The 27,334-nt window shown below is 45.5% G+C and overlaps 1 protein-coding gene across 6 annotated transcripts in view; it reads right to left on the reverse strand.

Moving 5' to 3' along the window:
• Positions 1-27,334, reverse strand: part of BARHL1 (BarH like homeobox 1) — a 37,160-nt gene extending 9,826 nt beyond the window's left edge. For 3 of the 6 annotated variants that reach the window (XM_053373735.1, XM_053373739.1, XM_053373738.1), the window contains exons 1-5: positions 25,983-27,334; positions 18,321-18,543; positions 3,149-3,501; positions 1,550-1,694; positions 535-580 (exon numbers count right to left, since the gene is read on the reverse strand). In XM_053373735.1, the coding sequence (XP_053229710.1) occupies positions 3,207-3,501; positions 18,321-18,543; positions 25,983-26,445 (981 nt within the window). In that variant the 5' untranslated portion in view covers positions 26,446-27,334 and the 3' untranslated portion in view covers positions 535-580; positions 1,550-1,694; positions 3,149-3,206. The remainder of the gene's footprint in view (positions 1-534; positions 581-1,549; positions 1,695-3,148; positions 3,502-18,320; positions 18,544-25,982) is intronic. The other 3 variants (XM_053373734.1, XM_053373737.1, XM_053373736.1) reach the window with 1 other exon arrangement.

Genomic DNA, 27,334 nt, shown 5'->3' on the forward strand with positions numbered 1-27,334 from the left:
CTATTGATTAGTTTTTTTACCTGTTGTAACTGTTCTCTCTGTTTTATATACACTATAAAATGAATGCTTTTAAAAAATCTTTACGTACCTTCCCAAAATTGGGCTGGTAAGTGTTTCACATACCAGGAATACAGAAATACTAAGTCAGACCATTGGTCTTCTTAGCTCAGTAATGTCTACACTGACTGGCAGGGTTTCAAAGAGAAGACATTCGCATTCCTACATGGCTATGCTGTTGAAGGATTAAACCTGGGACCTGCTGTACCACTGAGCCAGGTCTCATCTCCATTTAAATATATATTTCTTAAATGATTTTAAGAATCAAAAGAAGTAAAACACAGATATATAGAGTTGTATAAAACCAAGAGAAGGCCAACTGAAATGATGTAAACCACTTAGAGGTGTTGGTGATTAGATTGTATGTTAATCCTGCTGAACAGAATAAAATAAATTGAAACAAATGGACCTGTGTTCACTAAGTTCATGGACCTCGTGTGCATTGATTTCAGTGTGTCTGCTCTGAGTGTAACTTACATACAGACATCTCTTTCCCCTTTACGAGCTCACTCTATCCCTTTTCCTGTAGTGAGAGAAAAGGACGAGTCAGCATGTAACGTCCAGCATGTTTTCTTGGTGTGGCTGGACCGGGTAGGAGAACAAACTGTAAATGTGTGTGTGTGTGTGTGTGTAAAAATAAATAGCCATCAATAACCCAGATCAGATATGTCTGCTGCTGGTTTTGTGGCTGGGGCGGCAGGGCTGCCAAGGTGTGAAAAATTCTCTTATTCTTGTCTTGCCTCTGAGGACACCTCCCAAACAATTAGCTTATTGGTGTGGATGTGACCTCGGTCTCAAAGTGGTAGAGGGGCTGGGGTATGTTAGAGTGCCATGAAGAATATCATATATATTAAGTAACTGAAAAGCCAAACTCATTGAGGAGGTTGCCTGTGGTATGTCTGTATCAATTACTGCCCTGGGCTTAGCCCCTCTTGAACAGGAAGCGCCCTCCAGGAAATGACAGGCAGAAGGCTGGGCTGCTCTGCGGGCGGATGCATGTAAAGCATGTTTTTCCTCAAAAGAATCCTGGGAGCTGTAGTTTGTTATGGGGTGCTGGGAATTGTAGCCCTATGAGGGAACTACATTTCCCAGGATTCTTTGGGGGAAGCTGCCTGCTTGACTCTATTCACTCCATCTGAAAACAAAGGGGCATTTATTATTATGATGTTTAAAAGCTGCTTAACTTTGCCAGACCATGCAAAGGAAATCAAGCAATGATGCAATAGTACAGAAGGGCCCTGTCAATGTGTTATGATGTGTGCGTGTGAGATGATATATTCTCTGGTGGGCTGCATGTGTCCATGAAGCCATGCGTGTAAAGGGTGTTTGGGCCTGTATGCAAAGCAAGGGTCAGGCTCTTCACATGCGGCCCTCCAGACCTGTCTACGTGGCCTTCAAAATTATCCCCAGGCCATGCCCTACACAGGCCTGGCTCTGCACCTTTCTTAGATGCTTTTACCTGACTGGAATGAGTCCCTGAACTCTTGCTTACCTGGCTGGAGTACAGATGTCCACATGTGCGTAGAAACCTCTGGGGTTTGCAGCACCCCTGTGGTACAAAGGTGAGGGCCCCTGGCCCTGCCCATCACTGCCATGCGTCCCCCAGAAGGTTGCTTATGAGGACAAGTGGCCCTCAGCTGGAAAAAAAAAAGTTTATTAGGAAAGGGGGTGCTATCAAACAGGTGGGGGAGAGAATATAAGTCCATCTTTGCCCACTTAGAAGGGTGCTGAATGCTCCGCTGCGATATCAAATCGGGAGAAGTTCTCCCTGCAATCTGGGGGAGGGGGAACTGCATCTGCTGAATCTCTACTTATTTAAAAAATTGAAGGAACTCTGGGAAGGGGTGGGGAGGTTGGCAACTTCAGGAAAGAGGGAGGGATGACCCTCCTTGTTCTGCTGGAAAGGACTGTGTCAGGCCCAGGCATAAACACTTGTACACATGGGTAAACAGAGTTTATGAAAGGCAATGGGTCTGAAGAGCAGGAAACCCCATGCAAACAAGAGGCAGCATGGGAGAGACTGTCTTTTGTAGGGGTTTATTATTATTATTATTTTCACAGGGCCCTTCCTACTCCTGTGGCTGTAATCTGATTTAACTGTTTTAAAACTTTTTTTCCTATTTGAAATAAATTTATTGATAATATTTTGTCTATTTGCTGCTGCTCGGCTTGTAGAGGGAACAAAGCACCGTCCCATAGGTCGTGTGAAGGAGGCAGAGGCGTACTTAGGGGTCAGCCATGTTGGCCCCCGCCAAGGGAGCAGGCCGTGGGGCGGAGGCGCGAAAATAGTGCCCCTCTTTCGGCGCGGCGTGGAGGCATGGGCTGTCGCAGCAGCCCTGCAGAGCCCCCTCCCCAGAGAGCCGGCAGTGCTGCCGGTTAGTTTGTGCAGCGGAGCTCCCCGTGAGGACGCCGACGACGCCAAACGTCAGGCGAGGCTCTTAATTTTGCAAAGCCGAGTCACTTTCCCCTGGTTTCCTTCCCGCTTTGACCAATTTCCAGCCCGCGCCGCTGCATGTTTACCCCTGAGAGCAAGGGCCATCGACGGGGCTTAGTTCCGAGTAAAGTGTGCACTTAGGGCGCAACCTCCAAGTGGTGCCGTAAGAAACAAAAAGGCAAGCGAGGTATTGTCAGAAGTTGCTGCCTCTGACTTGCCACCTTTAGGCTGCAGGCCGGTGTACCCACTTTCCTGGGAGTAAGCCCCATTGAACTCGGTGGGATTTACTTTTGATTAGACATTTATAGGATTGGGCTGTTAAACGCCCAGTTTAAGAGTAATTTGTGACGATTGAATTAGGCCAATTTAAAAAAAATTTTTTTTTTTTTGCTGGAGATGCGGGGGGGAGGGAGGGGGCGCGCCGATACCGCTCCTTGCCAAGGGCGCAAGGGAGCCTAGGTACGCCTCTGGAAGGAAGCACTAAAACGCGTGCATCGTGGTATATCCCCCAAATAGGCTCTGATTTTCCCTCCCGTTTTCAAGAGTCAAACTGGACCAAATTTGTTCGCTTGCATGTGTGGTTGATGGTGCGTGTGCGTGCGTGTGTGTGTGTTTGAGCAAAGCAACGCCCGTTCAAAAGAGGGATTTCCCACCCACCCCCCGGCGTTCCCACGTTGTCTCTTCCAGAAGCTGCGCCCGGTCCCTCCTCCTCGCCTCACCGCGGCTGAGCCGCCCGGGGAAGGACTCCGGCCAGGGGGGGCAAGGGCGGCGGGGGCTCGCTGCCCCCTTGAAGTCCGTGGATGAGGATCCGGGGGACCAGCGGCCTCTGCAGGGCCGGCGGCGGGGCGCTGGGCCCGCGGTAGAGATAGAGGGCAGCGCCCGGATCCAGGTTGGACACCAGACTCTGCGGGTAGAAATAAGGCGACGGGAACATCCTCTGCAGCGCCGAGTAGTTCCCGGCTTCGGCCAGCAGCTCCAGTCCCACCGCGGTCTGCCTTTTCCATTTGGTCCTGGGGTAAGGGGAAAAAAAGTTTCGGGGGTCAAGACACTTGGATCACTTTTATTGACCGTTTTAAGAAAATCCATCTCATGTGTCTGCGTTTGACAAAGGGATTGCTCTCTTTGGGGCTGGAGTTCCACACGTGCTCTTGCATAGTCTCTGCACCTGTGTGTACAGCTGCACGTGGGAACGGACCCTCTTGGAAAGGCTGGTGTTTTTAAGTGTTATTAATCATCATACTAAATGATAATACCATTTTTTTATTTGTTCCCATACCAGACTGTATTACAAAAGTAATACCGTTTAAAGAATAAATGTAAATTAACACGCCCCCTTTTTATGATTCAGAGTATAGTTCTTTAAAACACAATATATTCTACAAATAGGATTAAGACTCTGGCGTTTAGCATGATATTCAACCTGCAAGGGGTATTTGCTTCACTAACTTTCAAGAATAGAAGAACAGAATCTCACTGAATGCACCAAACCTTGTTGGCTGATTGCATCAGGGGAAAACAAAACAAAAACCACTGTGTTCTAAGTGGTCATCAGAGCGTCTGCCTGGGATGTTAGATCTGTGGTGGCGGATTCACACGTTCAAGTCACCACCTGATGAACAGGCAATTGAGGACCTGCTCAGCATGTGGGGATTAAGCAGGGATTAAAAGACCCAGCGCAGAGGAGAAGCATAATTTAGGAGGGCAAAATCATGCTCATGTTCACATTAACTGAAAGAATTGTAACAGGCTGCTTACTTGCACATATGAAGTGTTAATCACAGATCTGACACCACAACTTTCCTATCGTGCTGCTTCTCGTCCAACTAAATCTAAGGCACTCAAATTTGGCGGCCACACATAGAATCATAGGCACCCCAAGCATCAACTAGTCCAACCCCCTTGCAATGCAGGAATCTCAAGTAAAGCATCCATGACAGATGACCATTCAATCTCTGCTAAAAACCTCCAAAGGAGAGTCCAGAACTTTCTGAGGAAGTCTGTTCCACTGTTGAACAGCTCTTACTGTCAGAAAGTTATTCCTGATGTTTAGTCAGAATCACCTCCCAGTCTCCTCTTTTCCAGGCTAAACATACCCAGCTCCTTCAACCATTCCTCATAAGGCTTGGCTTCTAGACCCTTGACCATCCTCGTTGCCTTCCTCTGCACACGATTTAGCCTAGAATAGCATTAGCTTTTTTTGCTGCTGCATCACACTATTGACTCATGTTAAGCTTGTGTTCTACTAAGACCCCAAGATCCTTTCCACATGTGCTACTGGCAAGGCAGGTGTCCCCCATCTTATATTTGTGCAACTGGTTATTCCTGCCTAAGTGTAGAACCTTACATTTGTCCCTACTGAAAATAATTTTGTTAGTTTGGGCGCAGTTCTCCAATCTGTTAAGGTCATCTAGAATCCCAATTCTGTCTTCCATGGCATTAGCTACCCCTCCCAGTTTGGTGTCATCTGCAAATTGGATGAGCATCAAGTCATTTATAAAGCTGCTAAACAACAACAGGCCCAGGACAGAACTCTGTGGCACCCCACTTGTCACTTTTTTACAGGATGACAGGAACCATTAGTGAGCACTCCTCGGGTTTGGTCAGTCAACCATCTACAAATCTACCTAACAGTTACCTCATCCAGCCCACATTTTACCAGCTTTCTGCAAGAATATCATGGGGGACTTTGTCAAAAGCCTTATTGAAAACAAGATACCGTACACCCACAGCATTCCCCTGATCCACCAAACTTGTAGGTCTACTAAAAAGACAGAGAGAGATTTGTCTGGCATGACTTGTTTTTGAGAAACCCATACTGGACCTTAATAGCCACAGCATCCTTTTCTAAGTGCTCACAGATCAACTGTATAATGATCTGTTTTAGGACATTTCCTGGTATCGATATCAAGCACACCAGTTGGTCGTTACCTGGGTCTTCTTTTTTCCCTTTTTTGAAGATGAGAACAACATTTGCCTGCCTCCAGTCTGCAGGGACCTCACCTGTTCTCCAAGAATTCTCCAAAGATTATAAACAGAGGCTCTGAAAGTACATCAGCAAGCTCCTTTAGTACCCTTGGGTGCAGCTCATCAGGCCCTGGAGATTTGAATTCATTTAAAGCAACTCAGTGTTCCCATACCACCTCTTTTCCTATCTTGGGCTGCAGCTTCCTTCTTGCATTGTTTATTCTGTTATCACCAGGTTGGGCACTGCTTTCCTTTTGGCAAAGTAGGTGTTGAGCAGTCCCACCTTTTCTCTCTTACCCAACAGCATTTCTCTGTCTTTTCCATGCAGAGGACCTACTACTTCCTCGGTTTTTCCTTTTGCTTCGAACATAGCCGTGTGAACAATGCAATATGGACGAGCGTTTGTGACTCAAAGAAGCAAACCAACACATTCAGTTTGCAGAGGATCAAGTAGTCAGAAATCAAAAAAGATGTAGGCGCAACATCTGTACAATGTTCAACCTTGGCCACAACACACTACTAGGAACAAAGGAACATAGTAAGCTGGTTTATGTTGAGTCAGATCATTGGTCCATCTAACTTTGTATTGTCTACACTGATTGGCATCTGCTCTGCAGGGCTGCAAACAAGGGAAGCTTTCCCACCCCAACCTGGAGATGCTATTGGAGATTGACCCTGCAACCTGGTTTATATAGAGCAGATATTCCACTATTGAGCTACAGGGGCCCTTCCCCAAAGGCCAAAGTGGAGAACGTGTGGCCCTCCAGATGTTGCTGGATTACAACTCTCATCATCATAGAGCCTGCTTGATCAGGCCAATTGCCCACCTAGTTCTGGCTCCAGCATCCAGTTCTTACAGGGACCATCTAGAAACCTGGAGCCAAGACATGAGCACAAGAGCCCCCTCCCCTCCTATAGTTTCCAGCAACTGGGATTCAGAAGCATTTCTGCCGTTGACTGTGGAGGCAGATGATAACAATTGTGACTAGTAGCCCTCTGTCTAATCCTCTTTTAAAGCCATCCTAGTTGTTGGCCATCAATGCCTCTTATTCTATAGTTTGTTCTGTGTGAAGAAGGGCTTTCTGTTATCTGTCCTCGGTCTTTCAACATTCAGCTTCATTGAATGTCCACAAGTTCTAGTCTTATGCGTAATTTTATAAATGTCCATCATATCACCTCTTACTCTCCTTGTCTCTAAACTATCGTTTATTTGCCCTGAATATTCCAACATTCCGCTTCAATCATCATGGTCATCAGCATCATCCTTAAGCCTTGAGCATGCTGGCTGAGGCTGATGGGAGTCGAAATCTGCAGCATTAGGAGGTCAACGCATGTCCCCCTTCCACGCTGTAAAAGAGTGCTGGCCTTCCAATTAAAAGATCCCCACTATCTGACATTGATGCAGCCCAAAGCACGATCAATGCAACCAGCATCGACAGAGCCACATTCTTACTTGTGAGGAGCAGCTAATACCAATTGAAAACTTCCCTTCAGGGGAAGTTTTCTATCTGTAGACTGTGCTCCATAGCCTCTGCTGTAAAGGCTGCCTCTGCCCGATAAAAGCCTACACATTACCTTTGAGAAGTTCAATCTTAAATCTGGGGAAGTGAGGCATAAACAGACAAGTGTAAGTGACTTCCTTGTCTGTGTAGGACATGACAGGAGGTGCCATGTCAACCGAGGATTGTCATCAATGTAACATGAGCCTTATGGCTCCACACACAAGGATTTGCCGTTGAACATAATGATCGCAACTTGTTGTTATTTTTATTATGTACTGGCAGGTGCTTGTGTGATGCACACATTCAGTGTAGCTGCAAAGGAGGTTGATCTGTTTGGGCAGATGGGACATTGCCCTGCTTACCTCCCTCTGCCCCCACCTGCCTGCCTTCTTGCTTACACCCAGTCCAGGGGGTTGCCCTGGCTGCCAGCTTCTTAGTCTCAGATTTGCCCCTTTTAGAATTGACAGTGAGTTGACAATGGCAGAGTGCATGGAGAAAGCCTTTGTATATTACATATTGGGCCCCCAGCTTGATTTCCAAAGCCTCCTGCAAGCTGTCACTCAGAACTCTGACAGGAAGGAAAGACGGGCAGAAAGAGAAATGGGCTGGCAGAGAGGGGAAAGGGGTGTCCTCTCCCACTGCTGCCTTCAGCCCCACCCACGTAAGCAACCAATAGCTGTGGACAGGATCCAGGCAAAATACTTCTGATTTCAGTAGGAAATGATCCATCCTCAGATGTGCCAGTATGGTGTACCCTTGAGTACCCCCAGAAAAAAGCACTGCTCTTGGGTAATTGTGCCTGAGTCTGCAGCTTTCAGACCCATTGCTTTCAGTTTTGGAACCATGCAACTTGCATGTTTACTCAGAAGTAAGCCCTACTGAGTTCTGAGCATATGTAGGAGATTTCAGCCTTAAGTATGGACTTAAATCTTTCCTTAAAAAAACACTTTTTTTATTGTGGCAGGATCAAACTCTGGGAGCTCTCAGATCCGTATAGTTATAATCCTATGTATCCATGGAATGAGAGAATCAGTCCATTTCACTAGTTGTAAAAGCCTGTTCCAAGCATTCTGTCACGTTCTACTGTGACCAAGAGACAGAGCTTGAATAGACATTTTCCTGGAGAGAAGTCCTGTTAAGTCTTTGGCAGCAAAAGCAACTAAAGCCAGTTGTCTGTCTGTCTGTCTGTCTATCTGTCTATCTGTAGAACATCTGCTCTGCATGTAGAAGGTTCCAGGTTCAATCCCCAGAAACATCTCTAGTTAGGGCTGGGAATGTTTCCTGCTTGAAATCCTAGAAAGCAGCTGTCAGTCTGTGCAGACAGTACTGAGCTAGATGAGCCAATGGTGTGATTTGGTAGAAGAAGCTTCCTATGCTCCTTTATGAAACAGCCACATACTCAGAATGTTAAAGATATGTCACACTTTGGACTGCAATGGAATGCATATTCACCTGGAGGTATGTTTCATTGAACTTAATGGCATTTACTCCTGAGTAAACTTTGCACAAGCAACAGTACTTCTGAAGAGTTGTGTAGGTTTTTCAGCTGTTCATAATACTTCAGAAAGAGATCGAGAACAGCATTTACAAGAGCTCTGAAATTCAAGTTTGAAATTTTAAAATAAACGTATCATTTATGTTAGAGAACCGCAGCAAAGCTCCTATTTTTGAATATGTATTATCTGCATGGGTTACTGATGCCCTTCCAACATTCTTCCTAGATCATAACATGGGACCAAAAATGGCTTTATAGGCACAAATGGAGTGCGCTTCCAGGGGTGAAGTCAAACTTCTGAAGAATCACAGTACTTGCTGTGGCATGCAAAGAGTGGTAGCTCATAACTGCTGCCTCCCTCATTGTTTTTGCTGTGATAACAGCACCAAAGTGACCTCTCCTAGGCACACACCCAGGCAGGGTGTATAGAGGTCCTGGGTGACCAAGAGAAAAAGACTTCCTCTTAGCTTCACTGATGTGGTCCAAAGAAAAACAGAACAATGCACCACCAGCTTGGCTGCAGGAGTTGCCAAAAGGAGGTGGACAAGACACCATCCAACCATCTTAGGGACTCAACTCCAGATTTGTTTAGGGTTTACTCCTTAGCCTTTTCTTCTCTTGAAAAGATGTCCCACAAGGCAGGGGTACGGATTTCCCTCCAGAGTTTACTCCTGAAGCCTTTCTCATGAATGAGTCTAGTAGAGTTTACTTCTGCTAGATGGGCTACCTTACCAGGTTGACAAGCCCCATCTGGCTCTCACTTCCCTCTGCAGCTTCTGTAGAAACTGCCTTCTTGACCATTGGGCCCACTATTGGCCTTGTCAGCTCTATCCACCAGAGACTGTCTTCACGTGCAGGGGAAGTCCCTAACGCACCAAAGATTTGAGACCTTTGGCTACCCTCACCTGGTTTAGCCGGCCAGTCAAATATGTATCTGGGGTATAGCCACTGTTGCTTGCTGACAGCTTCTAGAAGCCACAGGTGAAAACTGAGTGCAGGGTGGGGTCTAAAGGTGGACTTCCCCAGAAGGAACATGAATTGCCCCCCACCCCTAACACCCCATGCACCCAGAGTAGACCCATTGTAATTAATGGCCCTAAATTTGTCAAGTCCATTAATTTCAATGGGTCTTCTTTTATTAGGGCGAACATTGGATGGAAGAGAACATGGTATCAAGCTATCCATGGCATGGAAATTGGGTTAATTTCTGTCCCAGTATGTTGGGTCAAGATGGGGAGCACTCTTCTGCAGCACTTTGCTACAGAGCAAAGGACTGGAGGCTTTGGAGGTTAAGCCAACACAGAGAGATAACTTACAGAGAATGGAGGCAAACCAGAAGCTTATGAAATTTTGAACGGCACGGAGTGAGGAATATATCCTTCTCTCCCCAAACAGACTTTGAGGTTAGCCAATGACATTGATGGAGATTGTGGCCCCAGTAAGGTTGGTCTTTATGGTCCCCGTTCAGTGGGAGGAGCTGGGGGTGGGGTGGAAATGCAGCAGTGCATTTTGAAGCAAATTAAATTATATGCATTACCATCTAAAAGAGAGGGGCTCCACAAGTCAACTAAGTTGGAGTCTAAAATTACATAACTGGCATACTGAAAAGGGAGTTCTTACAGGCCAGCCAAAATAAAAGTACAAGGCAGAATTAATTAATTGAAATCTGCAGCAGAAGAAGTGATAATAGCCACTAACCTAAGTGGGCTTAAAAAAAAAATAATTAAAGGAAAAATCAGCATGGGTTGAGCAATAGTTATTAGGTATGTGCTAATTCAGGTAGAACTTCCACATCCAGAGGCAGTCTACTTCATAATATCAGATGTTAGGAACAAAAATAAGAGGAGGTTTTTTTGCCTTCTCAGATGCCTCTGGCCTCCTGTTTTAATAAAATGCTGGTAGGGTGGGAAATATGTTGTTACGTTTCAATTTAGACATAAAAGTCTGGTTCGAAGAAGCGAAACCAAATTAAAATAGTTGTTACAATTGTTCTGAGTTCAAGACACAACTGAGTGAGATGGAAACCAGCTCATATAATTTGTAAGGAGTTTTGATGGGACAGTGGAACTGGAATCTATTTTTTGTTCCATTTTAATGTAACTTAAAAAAAATAAATGCCTACAGGCAGCAAACTGCATTTATGTGGCTGTCAGGTTCAATCTATAGGAAGAAATTCAAAATAAACACTGTACACACACATGTCCACACAGAAAGTGAGGAATCGATATCCAAAGGAGGAAGCAGCTTAACTGACCCATCTTCAGTTTCTCACTCAAAAAAGCATAGCAAATTATTTTTGTTTGAATTTATTATTTGCAGAGTTCCTATTTGGGGGGGGGGTCATCAGAACCCTCTGATCTCTCCTCAGCCCAAAGCCCCCCAATAGATCACTTTATCCCATCAAACATTCTGATTAATTTGCAATCTGATCTGATACCTGCCGGCTGGGGCATAAACTCCACTTTGTCCATTGGGATTCCATTCAGAGCAAATATATGCACCTTTGCTGCACAGCAGAACCACATTGGAGGGAGAAGCAGAGTGATGAATCGAAAGAACACACAAAGAGAACAAACTAGGGTTACAAATTGTAGGCATTCCACACTTGTACGAAGGCGGTAGCTCAGTGGCTGAGCATCTGCCCTGCATGCAGAAAGTCATAGGTTCAGTTCCCAACATCTCCAGGTAGGGCTGGGACAGAATTCCTGCCTGAAGGCCTAGAGAGCCACTGCCAGTCAGTGTAGACCAAGGGTCTAACTCAACAAAAAAACAGCATGCTACATTCCTAACACAGCAATCCTAATGATTTATACTCGGAACTAAGTCCAGTTGAATTCAGTCAAGCTTACAGGTAAGTGGGTTTAGAATTGCAGCTAACTCCTGTTGGACTTAATGGGGTTTAGTTCTGAGGAAATCTGCACAAGTTTTAGATAAATACCTAATGGGTGGAGCCTGTGATTGACTTTCTGTTATTCGTTTGTTTTGCTTCTTGCATGGATAGGTTGGCACGATATCTTTATTGCGTTTCTATCCCACCTTATCCCGAAAGATGCTTGGGGGATATGTGCGCACATGATTCTCCTTCTCCACAGCCTCACAACAACTGCATGATATAGGTTGGCCAGAAAACTTTTTCAGCAGGGGCCAATCCACTGTCCCTCAGACCTTGTAGGGGGCCGGACTAGATTTTTTTAAAAAAATAAATGAACGAATTCCTATGCCCCACAAATAACCCAGAGATGCATTTTAAATAAAAGCACACATTCTACTCATGTATGCCATGCTCTGCTAACTTCTAGACTGGATTATTGCAACGTGCGCTATGTGGGGCTGCCCTTGAAGACAACTTGGAAACTTCACTGCGTCCAAAATGCAACAGCCAGATTACCGGCTGTGGTTCCATTTAGACATCACATAACTCCTGTTTTAAAACAGCTGAACTGGTTGCTGCTCATTTCCGGGCCCAATTCAAGGTGCTCACAGTCCTAAATGATTCAGGCACCAAATATCTGGAAGTCTGCCTCCGTCCCTAGAGACCCTCTAAGGGCTCTTTTGTTAGTTCCTCTGCCCTCAGAGGCTGGGGGCAGGAAGGTGGCAGTCCAGGAGAGGGCCTTCTTTGTGGTGACCCCCAACCTGTGTAACTCCCCTGTGAATGCTGAAGGCGTACCCCTTCACCCCAGATTTTGACACTTGAGGTGCATATTTTTAGGACCTAACTTATTTATGTGATTGTAGGTTGTTCTAAACTGGTTTTAGTATTGTGTTTTTATGCTATTATCCACTCTGGGACCTTAGGGTGAAGGGTGGATAATTAATAATAATCATAATAATAACTTTTGTATGTGAGAGAAGGACCATTTGGACATCTTCTTTATTGTGCATACACAATTATTTGTGCTCATGAGCACAAATGAGCTCCCTCATCAGGGTGGTTATGCACAACTGAGCTTTCAATACCGTTTGTACCTACAAAAGTTTGGGGGTGGACATACTGATTTGTTTCCCGTCTATGCATGTAGCTTCCGGGTGAAATCCTTTGACTTTCTTCATACCACAAATACTCTGCTTTATTTTGTTTCGTTTCGGTTCTGCTTTTGCAGTGCTATATGGCAAGAGTGCCTCTCCAGCACAACTGTGACGCAATGACACTGGGAAAACAACCGTGGAACAGCTAATAAAGTCGTGACCTTCAGATGGCCCGGTATAAATCCATCGCCAATGCGCTATTATTGTCAGTTGCAAAACAAAAAGAAAAACGGAACTCCGATCAATGGGGGGGGGGGGGGAGGTGGCGCAGAAAAAGCAGAGAAATCTGTGCGTCTGAGAGGAAAGGGGGGTGGGGTGGGGAGCGGAACAAATAAATCGCTTGTGTTTGTCGCTTATAGAGGGGCTGGAACGCTCACAAAACGATAGATTAAATGGACCAGAGTTGCAACCCAATGGTGAAACTGACCGGTATCTTCCGGACTATCTGTTGCCCTGTCTGTGTATCCCACGCGTTGAGATGCGGCGGTGCCAAAATGGGAAAACTCTTATTCTTTTACTAAATGGAGCTGCGGAGCGCAGGCCGGACGGTGGCTAGGAGCTCGGGAGCCGCCGCCGCCTCACATCAAAAGCCGCCTCCACAATCCCTTTCTCTCGCCGTTTTGCTGCGGAAGAAGCGCTTTCAGACCTATTTTCCTGAGTAAATTATTCATCATCATAATAATTGTGTAATTACTGTAACTGCTCTTAATTATTGATGCCCAAAGCAGTAATTGGTATTTATTATTAATGGGCCAGTGTGTTATGTGCAATGTTGTGTGTGTTTAGCTTAAAAAAAAAAACAACCGGGAGAGTTTTGCTCTCTCACCCACCCACTCGCGTCGCTCTTATTTTCTCTGCCCTCCCGAATTAAACGACTAGTCTCGGCTGTGAAATAGTTTCTGCTTCTAGGGGAAATGCGGGGATGGGAAGATTGGGGGTGGGTGGGAGGTAAACATCGGGCATTAAATAATTGCGATTGGTGGGAAGAGATTTATTTACAAAAACAGATTTATTTACAAAAATCGAACCTTAAAAAAACCAGAAACAGAAACTGGTGGAGGGAAGGAAAGGATTGAAAAAAACACGTGTTGAGTCTCGAAACCTGTCTGTAATGTGGGAAATGGGTATTTGCACGAGGCTGAGTGTTCAACTTCTTCTTTTCTCCATATGCCAAATAACAATAAAAATATATTGCTGGGTTCTACTCAGAGCACGCACAGTGAAATTATTGGATTTAAATTAGTCATGTCCATTATTTTTTGTGGATCTACTCTGAGTGGGACTAGCAATGGATACATTATTATTATTATTATTATTATTATTATTATTATTCCTTCTAAACAACTGCACGTCTATTTAAACTGATGGACTTAACTAATTTAGCAACAGCCATTTCAACAGGGTCTACTCTGAAAAGGACTTCGTTGGATAGATATCCCATTATTGGGATTTTTTTATGAAGAGGTTAGGGAGGAAAGTGGGCAATAAATAATTTAAATAATAATGATTATTTATTTATATAGCACCATCAATGTATATGCCACACCCCTCCTCTGAGAGTCACTAAGAAATGTAACAGGTCTCGTCCCTCAAGAGCTTACAGTCAGCATTTAGCCACTGGGGAAAGGCCCGAGCCGGTTAAGAGAGAAATATTGGTAAATGCAAATTATGTGTAAACTAGTTTCTTTTCATAGGGGTTGAAGACTAAAGGGTTAAAGCCACAGGTCTCTCAGGAAAAGGGGCATTTTTGAGGAAGGGAGGCAATTGTGCTCCTAGGCAGGCTTACTCGGAAAGAAGCCTCGTTGTTTGCCAATGAGATTTAACTCCCGTGTCAGCTCCCGTGGAGAGACCGTTCACACGTTTAACTTGCTATCTGCTCATCGAGTGATATATGTGCACATGTCAACGGACATTTCCTTTTCCATATCGCAGCATTCTACACGCTTTCTATAAAGGCCTTTATTTCCTTTTGTTGGCGTTCCATTTATGGTTTGCCGTGAGGTTAATACTGGACTGGGAATCCGTGTTCTCCAGTCTTGGTTAGCGAGAAGGCGACCTCAATAAAAGAACCGCAGCGTTGGCTGCAGCCATATGCCCGTTTTCACATGGAACTCAATGGGACTTATTTTTTAATAAACCGAGTTGGAACTGCCCCGCAAATCCGCCAGAAGGTCTCTTTTTCTGACTGCCTGCATGCCATACGTTTAAAGAAACTGGGAACTGCTGATTGTTAATTGTGCTAGGAAGTGTAGCACCGTGGCGGGGTAAACTATAGTTCCCAGTATTCGTTTGGTGGAAGCCAAGCGCTATAACAATGCAGTTCTTTTCACGCCTGCCACTGCCTAAAATCTCTTACTTTATCAACCTCTAATTTTTAGACTTAGTTCCCGGGCGTGTTAAGAAGTCCTATTGGAAGAGGAAACTCGACGGAATCAGATATCCATTGTGAACAGTGAAAATTTAAGTTTGACCTTGATTTAAATGTTCTTTGACTGATATACTTTGATTTAAACGACTTTATTCCTGACGCAGATGTGGGTGTTCTCTTACCTTCGAGAAGAGCACACCTTACATGCTCAGAGGCGCCCTCGCCTGCCATTCCTCTTTTATAAATTGCTTCTGCATCCAGCAGTATTCCTGAAAATATTGGATAGTATCCTGCTGAGTTATACTCAAGGTGGACCCACTGAAAATTAATGGACCTAAGTTGGTCATTAATTTCAATGGGTCTGCTCCGGGTATGACCGAAGCTGAAACAGCCCATTGGCTCAAAGTAAAACTGGAACAAAATGAGACTTACTTCTGAGTAAACCATATCTAGCCTCGCACTGCGTGCCCCTGATTCCATGTAATGAGTTGCCACCTTTTCTCGGCCACCCCTGCTCCTCTGCCCTTTGGCATCAACCTGACTCCCAAACACACCTTAGGTATGTATACCTTTCCCTGGAAGGGTGATGGCTGGTGGGAAAAGCTTCCTCCGTCTGGGTCCCTGAAAAGCACGAGAGCAGCTCTAATAAAGAAAAGTTAGCAAACCTGTATGGGTGTTCTCACACTCCCTGCAGAATTAATATTCCTGCAAAGGAGCTCAGCGTTGAGGAATGGGAAGGAAAGGTATTTTAAGATGAACAGTGAGGACGTTCGTATGAGGAGAGAGAGGTTGTAGCTATTTTCAGGTGGAAATCCAGCTACCTACTAGCCAGTTCAAGTCAGGCACACAATTATAGCTGAACCACTTCCCGCGAAATGTATGACTTTTTGATATGAGGAAAGTAGGGGAAGTGAGCTGAAAATCGTGTGAATGGGACTTGCTTTGGAGCAACGTCGTCTCACTGCCGTGCAAACAAATCAGAATTAATGCTCATTAAAACAGGCGACCTCGTCTAATCTCCCTGCAAACAAATCAATAAACAGGTTGTGTTAATGTCCCCCAAAATCAGAACGTGGTACCGTCCTTGGCTCATTTACAGCTGAAATATAGTCTCCGATATGTGCAAAGAAAAGGACAGTTCTAACCAAAGAATGCAATTAACTCTTTTTAAAAAAAATCTACATAATAATAAGAGGAACGCACCTTCAAATTTGCTAAGTGCTGGTTTGAACCTCTGGCTAGCAAAAGGTGAGCTTGGCAACAATCTGAGCCAGTTGTTAAAGCGCTAATTTCCAAATGGGGAAATCTCGCTCATTTTGAAACCAGGCGCTATTTCATTTCAGCATGTCTGGATTTAATAACACGCAAGCTGGTGCCAGCTAGGGAAAGAGATGGGACTAAAGCGTGGGATGATTTGCTTGCGCCTGTGAATGAATTTTACATTTATTTTCGGGATCGGACCCTGACTGTTTACAAACACCCAAACTGCGGGGGGAGAGAGACGTTATGTTTTAAGGGGCAAGCCAGAGGTATGAGAAAGCTTTGGTTCTCCAGACGTTGCTGGACTCCAACTCCCATCATCCCAGGACAAGTAGCCAATGTGATATGTGATATATGACTGAAGCAAAGCTGGGGGGGGGGCGGATTAACATGCAGAGACACAGAACTGGCTGCTGTTCCTTGCCCAAACTCGGGGTTGCTGGAAGGTAATGTGTGGAACGACTTTTTGCGTTGTATTCCACTAACCTTTACTCAGAGTAGACCCACTGACAGTGACGGGCCTACGGGAGTCATGACCGTTCAGTTCTGAGCAAAAGTGAAGATTTTGTGTCAAAATTTAGACACCCAAAGTTACCAATATGCATGGTCATCGCTGCAGCATCCAGCCAGCCAATGAGGATCCAAAACCATGGGGAGGACCTCAGAATCACCTCCGACGCCATTAGAGTTGGCAGAAACCATTCACACGTTCAGGTGCAAGTCAGCGAAGGCAAAATAATCCGGGGACTGTGCGTGCTTGTGTCTGTGCGCGGGCGAAGGAAGAGATCGAGGACCCATGTTTGGTCTTTTAAAGCAACCAACACAATCAGGAGACCCAGATATTGACAAACTTTCTTTGAACGTGTCAGGGCTGCACAGGTAGATATCAGGAAAAGCGCGTTTTGCTTCGGGGCCCAGCAGTTTCAGATCTGTGGGTGTTTGTGGTTTACCTGGTTACTAGACAAAACAGGATATAGGTAGCTCTGCTAATTTCACCCTCCCCGGTTCCTTCCCGTTCGCCCTTCTGGGAGTTTGATCTAGAATGTTGAGGAGGAGGAAAGGGTTAAACAGCCCTCTGTCCCCCCGGGGGTGAGAGAGAGATGGAGATCGTTGCCCTCAAGGATTTTAATTAAAATACAAAGTAAGCGACGCCACACTAAAATGTAAGCGTGAAGTATTTTACATGCCCTTGGAACGTACAGGCTGGTTTATCTTTGCACAAACGTGGGGGAAAGACCCCCTTTACGTTCCTAGATCACCCCCCGCGCTCCAAAAAAGACTTGTAGCCAACTTTGCTCTGTCTATGCACGCACGCAACTAATATTTCGCTTGAAATACAGCTGATCATCAAACTTACCATTCATATAGCGCTTTTAAAATGTTTGTATATCTGAATCGCTTCCAGGACACCTAGAACCCTTTTCCTTTATTTTATTTATTTATTTAAGAAAATTAGTAAACCAACTCTTTGGGCATTCGAATACTTTCGCCTAATAATCTGACCAAGCTGTCTTGTGTAACCAAAAAACCTTGCACGCCTTTACTGTGGTACCTTGGAAGAGCTCTGTGTAGCTTAAAAGTGTGCAAGTGTCACTGCGGCATTGAAGCTAACTATATTAAAAATAATATTTTATTAGGTCAGGGGAGGGGAACCTGGTCCTTTAGATGCAGTTGGACTCTGATTCCCATCAACGCCAGCCACCACGGTCAATGGACAGAGATGATGGGAGTTAGAGCTGGAGTACAAGGGGGGTGGGGTTAACTCACCCAAATGCGTTAAATATATATATATATACACATGCATCTTTCAAAACTAGATTCCTTCAACTAAACCGAAGCAGTAACATAATTTTTCTCTCTCTCTGTTAATTACTTTCGTAACAGCTCGAGTTTCTGGATTTGATTTTTTCCCGTCCAATGTTGGGGAGGCACAACATTTTGCCAAAGTAAAGGATGACATTTATTATTATTATTATTATTATTATTATTATTATTATTATGTCATCCAAAACAAACTTTCCTGCAAGCGACAGGATTTAATTTTCGAGCATAAACTTGCATAGAACTGCGGTCTTCGAAAACCAGAGAGGGAGGAACAATACACTTTCCCAGGGTAACTAATCCGAAGTAAGGGAGGTGAAAGATGCCCCGCCTCCTCCTCCTCCTTGCCTTGCCACCCACCCACCCCCGCTCTCTCCCCCGCTCTCTTTTTACCTTCTGTTCTGGTACCAGGTCTTTACTTGGGTGTCTGTGAGGTTGAGGGACGCGGCCAGCTCCATTCTGTCCTGCACGCTCAAGTATTTCTGCCGCTCGAAACTCCGCTCCAGTTGGGCCAGCTGGTGATCCGTGAAGGCTGTGCGGGCCTTGCGCGGCTTTTTCAGCCTCACTGGGGGGCTCTCTCTGGAACTGGAGATCTCTCTGTCCCCTTCTTCTTTCACTGAGCAGGGGGGAAGGGGGGCGGAAGAGAAAAGACGTTGCCACAATCAGTGCAGACAGATTAGAAGGGAAAGTCCCCTTATCAAGCGCGGGAGGGAAGACAAGTAAAGAGACCAGACGCCTCGGCGAGGGGCGCGGGCCGCTTGCTCGTTTCTCTTGCGTCCCTATGCATGTTTACTCGGAGGTAACTTCCATAGCTTTCTATGGGGCTTCCTCGTCAGTGAAATGTGGATAAGGTTGCAGCCTTAAGATCCTCCTTTTAGGTATGTTTACTCAGAAGTAAGGCCCATTGATAAGTAAAAAAAAGTCCGTTCGTGAGCCCAGTTAGGAACAGCGTAACTGTATTATAAACCGAAGGTACTTGACTTTCATGAGAACTAGCCACTTAAATTCGAGATACCCTCGACCTGAGATACTGAGGAGGGAGAGATATATCAATATATACCAAGCTGACAGTAAATTTAACCACACACAAAAATATCTATATGCATGCGTACACATTATTTATTTTATTATTAAAATTATTTATAGCCCTCCCAATATCATATCGACCTCAGGGCTGGGTTCACAGTCGTCGGCGTCAGCGATCCAGTTCAGCCTGATTTAAGTGCCAAAGAGTTAAGCAAGCCCTTGAAACATTTCCCCTTAAAATTACTTATTTATTCAAACATATTTCTAGTCCCCAAGCCTTTTAGTGCAAACCCTGAAATTAAGGGGATGTCACAGCTTAACTTTAGGTGCTGCCCAAAATGTTCTTCACTGAATAATATATAAATATTGATCTTAAAGGAAAGATCCAGCCTGGGAAGACATTCATACAAACTATCCCCACCCCCGCTTAAATAAAATAAACTCGGTGTTCATTGTGTCATTCTGGAATAGATTGCACTGTTACTTCCAGGTAAACACGGGTAGGATCGAGATGCGCATCAGAAATGCCAGGAAACTACTACTGAAGTTAGTTTTTTTCACAAAATATAGATTGCATCCTTCGGGCAAACGGAATTTTTTTTTAAAGAAGTCCAGACAACTAGATAAACAGGAATAAACATATGGGCTTGAGATCTAGTCTCAACACGATCCGTACAATTTACTCACAAGTAACAGGGAAGACGATAGGCAAGGAAACGCCACTCAACCCAATGGGAGTTGTAAAACATGCCTAGGGTCGGGCTATACGAAACGAACCTGGAAATTTTAGAAAATATCTTATTCCTAACAAAGAGTGTCAAAAATTATGGGATGCCGGATTTGCACTCTGGTTTAAACTACAGGTACAGTACTTTAATTCGTTTTAACTGTGATCTGTAGTCAACGTTACCCATTACTCAGACGGTACCCATTGAAATTAATGAGAGTGACTAGATCCTTTGATTTCGGTGAGGCTACTCAGAGTAAAAACTAATTGGAGACAGCTCTGATTTTGTTCTCTACAATGGAAATAAATCCGAGGTTTTTGCAACTGGAATTAGTGATAATCTGAATTAATGAATGCTAAAGTAAGTAACACACCACCCTAAATCCATACAGATTCAACAAAGCCTTTGGGTTTCAGCCAGCTAAATTCTACTCAGAGTAGACCCATTTAAACTATTTATTTTCAATAGGTCAACTCTGAGTAGCACTACCTTTGCATACAACCCAGAGAAATTTCGGTATCTGAGGCAAACGAGTCTTCCTTTTGCGGGGTTAAAAGCAGAGGAATAAACCAAACAAGTCAAATTGAATTGAATTTTAAAATTGACATTTTAATCTTGGTTTGAGGGTACCCGCGTTGTCCTTCTGAAGACGCAATGCGGACAAAACTGAGCACTTTCAAGGGCGCCAGCCAGGTTATGCACTTCTACCTGGGAGTAAGTCTCAGTGAAGTCAATAGTGCTTTCTTCCCGGTGAACACACTGCCCGCCTCCCACTGATTTCAAACCAGAGCGAAGCACGTGCTGTACGGCCCCGATTCTGTGCACGTTTATTTGGGAGCAAATCCCACCGAGATCTGTCAAGCTTATCTCGAAGTAAACGCCAGGATAGGACGCAGCCTAAACCCCCTCCCCAATATTTACTGCAACCCTAAAATGCCTTGTCAGAAGAAGTAACCCTCACTGAATTCCAGCAGAGTTCCTCCCAGGTAAATGGGTAGAAGACTGCAGCCTAAACATGCGTCATTTTAGTTACTTGAGAAATGTCCCAGCGAGTTCTAAGGGATTTATGCCTCTATCAGTGTGCTTGGGTCTCTGACTTTTCTTAAAATTCAAATTTCCCCGTTTCCCCCACAAAATCCTTATTTTCCTCCATGGTTTTATTGACTGGGTTCCGCCCCCGCCCCCAAGACTTTCTCACCTCCGCTGAGAATAAAGTTTCCATCCCTGAACAGTAAGCTATGCCACCCTACCTGGGTTTACTCAGAAGTAAACCCACTGAGTTCAATGGAGCTGACTCCCAGGTAAGTGATGTCGGATCGTGGTTTTAAATGTTGAGAATTATGACAGCACCCAGATTTTGTTGCTTCAGGGATTAACTCTGAAAGAAATCGGGGCTGATCAGCTTCCTCAAATTCCTAGAGAAACTTCCAAAAGAAATGGTATTACAGTTGTTGTTGTTAGTTTTGGGATAAAACTGGCATTAATCCATGTATTATTGCCGCCGTCATCACCACATTTGAAGCCCGCCCTCGCTCCGAAGAGTTGCGTGTGGTATCCAACTTATCCTCACATCATCCTGCGAAGCAGGCTTGACTCAAGTCCTACCACAGAGGCCTGACTGAGGATTCGAACCCACAGCAGCCCGCTAAAGACCACCCCAAAGTAGGCGTTCCTGAGGCTTTGCATCCCAAAACAAAACAAAAACAAAAACAAAGGATCGCTTATCTATCCAAGGAAAAAGAACAAACGACTCCCTTCCCCCCTTTCTCTCTCCAGATATTTTATATATATTGAGAGGTGCAGACTTTCCCCTTCCCCCCACCCCCAAACAGCACTCTCTCAAGGCACATAAAGGAAAAGAAAACTGCCTCAACTTTCTGGGTTGCCCGAAAAGAAGGCTTTCGGTAGAGCTAGGTCACAATTGGAGTGCAGCCCATCTCTCTTAACTGATTCACAATACATTTTGTATATATTCGGAGTAGGCAGGGAGCCTGGTGTTTGAACGGCAACTGAACCCAATAAGGGCAGTTGTCAAATAAAAGTAGCAAGGGAGGTCAAACTTCTGCCTTCTCCCCTCAGCTCTGATACCCCCCCATTATCCCTTTCTTTCTACGTTAAACAACAGCGAATTTAAAGTGGTTTCACACTGAGCCATTGGAAGGGGGTACTAGATATTGCCAGAAATCATTAGCGCTCCCCTCTCCTTCCCTCCCTTTAACAAAGATTTACTTTTCCCCCAGATCGCACGGGAGTCAGTCCTGTTCAATCTGGATTGAAACCGATTCCCCCCACCCCCCTTGGTGCAAGACATATCCCTTTCGATAAAAAGGGCATTTCGGATTGATGGAAAGCAAAAATAAAGGGTGAAAGCTGGTAACTCTGAAAGAAATGGCTACGGCCTGCAGTTCCTCCCCCCTTTCTCTCGCCCACCCCCTTTATCTCTGTTCTTAAAGAGATTATGTTTATCTATAGGGTGGGGGGAAGCTGGCTCCGGTTTATATAAATTGGCCGCATTAGCTTTTTTACAGGGGTTTATGGTAAATTTCATTGTGGCAGGGTTTAGGAGCGACAAAGCTCAGCCTCCACGCGCGTTGATTTCTCTCTGTAGGAAGACAATAATCCACTTAATTGAGCCACCAGGGATATGGGAAACCCTTCAACCAGAAACCGAGTCCAGATAGGCATGAATATCTCTTAAACATGAGATGCTCTTTCATTGATGGATGGAAGGCGCAAACAAGTCTGTTTCTTCTCCTCACCCCTCCTCTCTTTATAAGAAATAAAGGGGGTGTCCTGGAATCAGTGGCACTGACCTCTACAGAATGTTTACTTTGGGGGGGGCGGGCGGGCGGCAAATAAATGAATTTGATATTTGAAAAGCTAAATAAGAAATCATTCCCCCCCCCTCAAAATAGACCCCTCTTTAGGTTTTGATGTTCAGCTTAGACTAACTAGGGGGCTAGGACAGAGAGAAAGTTGGCGCTGTGTACCTGAGGGAAAGGTGGGGGCGTTAAGGGTAGGGCCGTCGCTCAGCGGTTAAGCACCCGCCTCGCTCAATTCCTGGCATCTCTCCATGGAGGGCTGCGAATTATCTCGTGTCTGAAACCCTGGAGAGGCGCTGCCAGTCAGTGCAAAGAACTGTGAGCTTAGGAGGAAGAACCTATGTTTTTAAGGGTGATGCTGTTGGCAGAGAACCTGATTCTGGAGTTGTGATGAGGTGAGAAGAGGGGAGAAGAAGGGAGAGATTGAGAAAGTGGAGAGAGGGGTTTGAAGTTCAGGGAAGTTCCTCTGAGGAAGAGGGAGAGAAAAAGGAGGGAATGAGAGAGAGATAGAAGAAAGGGGGAAAGAAGGGGAAAAAGAAAGGGAAAATGAAGACAGAGCTAAAGGGAGGAGGTAAAAGAAGGAGAGAAAAGTGGAGGAAAGGGGGGAAGAGAAAAGGAAGAAAAGGAGAAATAAAATACAGTAAATGTGAAGAAGGAGACACCTCTAGATGTTAGAGTTCCACGCTTCTAAATATATCCTTCATGTGGCTCTCACTGAAGCAACTCGGCCTTTAAAAACAGCAGGTAAAGAGCAAAAAAAAATGTTGAATGGTAATGTAAAATGCTTTTTGGGGGGGTATATGTTTGTGGCTGAAATCCAACACAATTTACGGTTGGGGCGGGGGGGCGGAAATGAAGAAGGTTTAAAAAAGAATTTCCGTCTCTCTTTCTTAGCAACTGAATTTTTAATTGGTTAATGGGGGTGAGATGGGGGGGGGTGTTGGAAACAGAAAAGACCTGGACTTAAGGGCAGGAATTCCCCAGTGGGGGACCCTGCCTGGGTCCAGAATACCACCTGCCTTTTTCTACAGGCCCAGCTGTTAATCCTGGATGCGCCCACAAAATTGGAAAAGGAGGAGCAGCGCGTGGCCAAGATCCGGGCCTTTTGTATAAATAGGCCGAAGATGGAATTTTACTTTTTATATTTTTTTAAAAATTGTTATTGGTTTTATTTTATTTAAATTAAACCTGCATTTACTGAGCATGTTTACGAGCAAGGAAGCTACGCATTGAACCTCGCGTGCGGGAGTTGCTTCCGAGTAAACCAGCTTCGGATGGGGCTGCAAGTCGGAAGTTTTGACCGCGTCCGCGCAGAAGTGAGTCCGCTTGAGTTCAATAGGGTAAAGGGGTATCTGGATCGCAGCCATGCTTGGGAGCCAGCCCCACTGAACAAAGTAGGTCTTAACTTGCAAGACAGGAGATGTAATCGCGCTATTCAGAGCTACAGGAAAACCGCTATCGAAAGGGATGGCCTCCCTCGATCCAACGACCTGATCTTTACCTGGGCCGCTTTTCCATTCTGTCAGTTTCTCCTTCCAAAGGAAACATAAAACCCACCAGGAACTGCAGAGGTCTTGCTCGTTGCAGATCCTATTCTGGCCTGGAGGAAAAAAGAGCTTCTGTTTGGAACTCTCATCCTGGGCCGCGTTGTTTACTCTGCATCAAGCCTCCTAGATTTCAGTGAGATTTGCTTCGGAATAAAGCTGCGCCTTTTCCCGTTCCACGCAACTATGTTTGTTTCTGTTCCTATCCGGCATTTCTGTATATATATCTATATCTCGGAACAGGCTTTCTTCCTGCTTTCAGTGACTTCTGTCTAAGGCGACAAGCCAAAACGCAATGCTTGAGAGTAAGCCCGCCCCCCCCGCCCGCGCAACTCAATAGGATCTTACTTCTGAGTTGGCGTAGTTAGGTTTGTGCTGTCATTAAACTCCACCTCAGTCCAATCTTACGGCTGTTTCACTGGTAAGTTATTCTCCACCGCCCTGGATTTCAGTTGGACTTACACGCGAGTAACCACGCGGAACTAAAGTCTTACGGAGTGGAAATTGAACTCATCGACGTCATGGGGGGTTTGCTTCCAAGTAAACCTGAAGACTCTAAAAAAAAATTCTATGATATTGTGAATTCTATGACTGAGGCATTAAATCTCTTGAGGATGTTACTTCTCATGGCGAGGGGGGGGCAAATGGCGGGAAGAAATGACCTGGACCGGGTGGCTTTTGCGGTTTGAAAAAAGTATTTGTCAAAGAAAGTAAAAACAATTCTTATCAGAAGGAAAGTCACTCTCTGGCGAGCACCCCCGCCAATTGTTAAACTGAAGACCTGCTTTTGCTTTCGACGTCTCTGCAAACACCAATGCATTTAATTTCGAGCTATTTCCCATAGCAGATTTTTTTCAAAAGTTGTCATTTGCTTAACGGGACTGGCGCCTTTCAAAGTGTCCTCGGCCCAGTGAACGAGGAGCTTGAAGGTCGCCGCTACGTTATTACGAGTTCTCTCGTCGAAAAGTTTTCTAGGGGAGGGGGGGCAGACTCAAGGGGAACCACCGATCATTCAAGGGATGATTAGGAATGATAGGAAATCAGATAGAGGCGAAGAGGCGAAGCTTCTGTACTGAAGTTTGGCCTTCTTTCTTATCTGCCTGACAACTTGTATTGATCTGTGTGTCAAAAATCATTCGTGTCGCAACCTAACGAATTTGATAATATTGGTACCCCGTCCATCTCATTTCAGTAAATCCAGTTTATATGGGGTGGGGTCGGAATGCCTTTTCTCCAGAGTAGAATCAACTTTAAATCAGAATGCAGACCAGAATATCCTGGTGACTATAGAAACACTCGGGCTGCAACCCTTATACCCACTTTCCTGAGAGTATATCCAATTGAGCTCAATAGGTTTTGCTTCTGAGGAGACATGGAGGAGGATCGCTGGCGCAAAATAGATGGAAATAACAATCGAAACAGGCAAGTGGTTGGGTTATGCGGAGTTAAATGCGCAAATAAAGAAGTTTCGTATTTATCTCCGCCAGGTTCTCATATTAGCTTCCTTCCCTCCAAATATAATATTTTTAGCAGAATTCGGAGCTTTACAGATTGAACTGACGACAGAAACAAACAAACAAACAAACAAACAAACAGAAAAAGAGGAAATATCCCAAATCAGGCCAACCGAATGTTATCCTGTCCTTCATCCTCGAACCTTCCGAGAGAGAAAGAGAGGGGGGGGAGTGGGGATAAGAAGAACTTGCCTGTCCACATGCACCTCTGAATACCAGATCCCGAGAACTAGCAACACGCGGGTTTGCTGTCCGGAAGCCGCTGGTGAGCTAGATCGACCAGCTTTGGTTCTTAGGAGATACCCCAACGGGAAGCGAAAACTCTATTTGTATGTGTGCGCGAGTGTTACTTGTTCAGAAATAGAGGGCTCATTCAGAAATCAGCAGGCGCTGGTATGGAGTTAGGAGAAACTCTCCTTACCTTTGTATTCTGTGTCCGAAGAGGAGTTGCTGCTGTTGTTCTTGTCCATCTTCTCCCGGAAGTCCTCTCCGGATTTGGGGGGAATCCGAACCGGTGCCTCCTGCGCGCTCTGTCCATTGCTGCTGGAGTAAGGGGCGCAGGCTGCCAAAGGCTTGCAATCGGCCAAGATGTCCCTGATTAAGAAGGAGGAGGTCACTGTTCTGGATTGTGAAGGGGCCAAGATTTGCCCCGCTTGGAGGTGAGACTCCAGCCCCACTGCCACGCCTTGTCTCTGGGCTACTGCTTCCAAGCACTCCCTCCCGGGAGAGTGGGGCGACGGGCAGCCGCTGCTGATTTCGGAGCGGGGACTAAGTTCCAAGGGGGAGCGTCCTTCCCCCATGAGCGGTTCCCCTTTGGGCACGGCGGGGCTCCCGGCTCGGTGGGACAGGATGGAATCGATCCCAAATCCGTTGGCACCTTCCATGCCTTTCAGGGTGACATTGACCAGCCGGTGTCCGGATTAGGCTCGAGAAGAAGAAGAGCGACCTTGGAACTGCGGGACTTCGGATCCAAAGTTAGTGCAGCAACAATCGCCGGTCCGTATTACGATCCAAGGCGCTGTCCCTCTTGAAAACCTGCAGTCAAGCTAGCTGCAGAGATGAGGGGAAGGAGACAAGGGAGAGAAAGAGGGGAAGGGAAGACAGGAGCCAGAGTAGGGGTGGCGAAAGTGAAACTTTGCTTGCAGGGAGAAAGATCCCTAATCTGAACTATTCGCAATCGCCACCGCTAACCATAGATCCATCAGCCCTAAATTATAGGAAATGACTTAACCAAACAATGAACTTTTAAAGAGTCCATAACAAGATTTTCTTTTTTTAAAGAGCAGTGAATGAGGCAAGCGAGAGGCACGGATTACAGAACGAAGAGCGAGCTCTCCTTTCGTACCAGCGCCTAAGGAAAGGGAGGTTTCAGGACCGCGGACAGCGCAGGCGATCTCTGTTCGAGGTCCGTCTCTGCTCAAGAAGGCGAACGCGCCAAAAACGGCAGGTTGGAAGGACGTTTCAGCACCTTTGAAAGCGCCTAGACTGGAGGGTCGGGACCGCGGCCGCGCCACCGCCTCCCATGGTCGCCTTCCGAAGCCGCCTTGCCTGCAAAAGTCCCTGATGTTGGAGGCGAAGTAGGAACGCCGCGTTGCTTCAGGACCAAGGACAGCTCAGCTCCGCCCCGCGGAAAGTGCTTCCCTTTTTAATCAGCGCTCACACCTCTCAACTTGCTGGGTTTAGTTTGGAATTCTTCTTCTCCTTCTTCCTCCTCCTCTACTTTTTTTTTTAAACCAAGAACCCAAGTTCACGTGCCTCACTGCCTCTCTCCTG

The sequence above is a fragment of the Podarcis raffonei genome, chromosome Z, assembly GCF_027172205.1.
Source record: "Podarcis raffonei isolate rPodRaf1 chromosome Z, rPodRaf1.pri, whole genome shotgun sequence".
Classification (NCBI taxonomy): domain Eukaryota; kingdom Metazoa; phylum Chordata; class Lepidosauria; order Squamata; family Lacertidae; genus Podarcis; species Podarcis raffonei.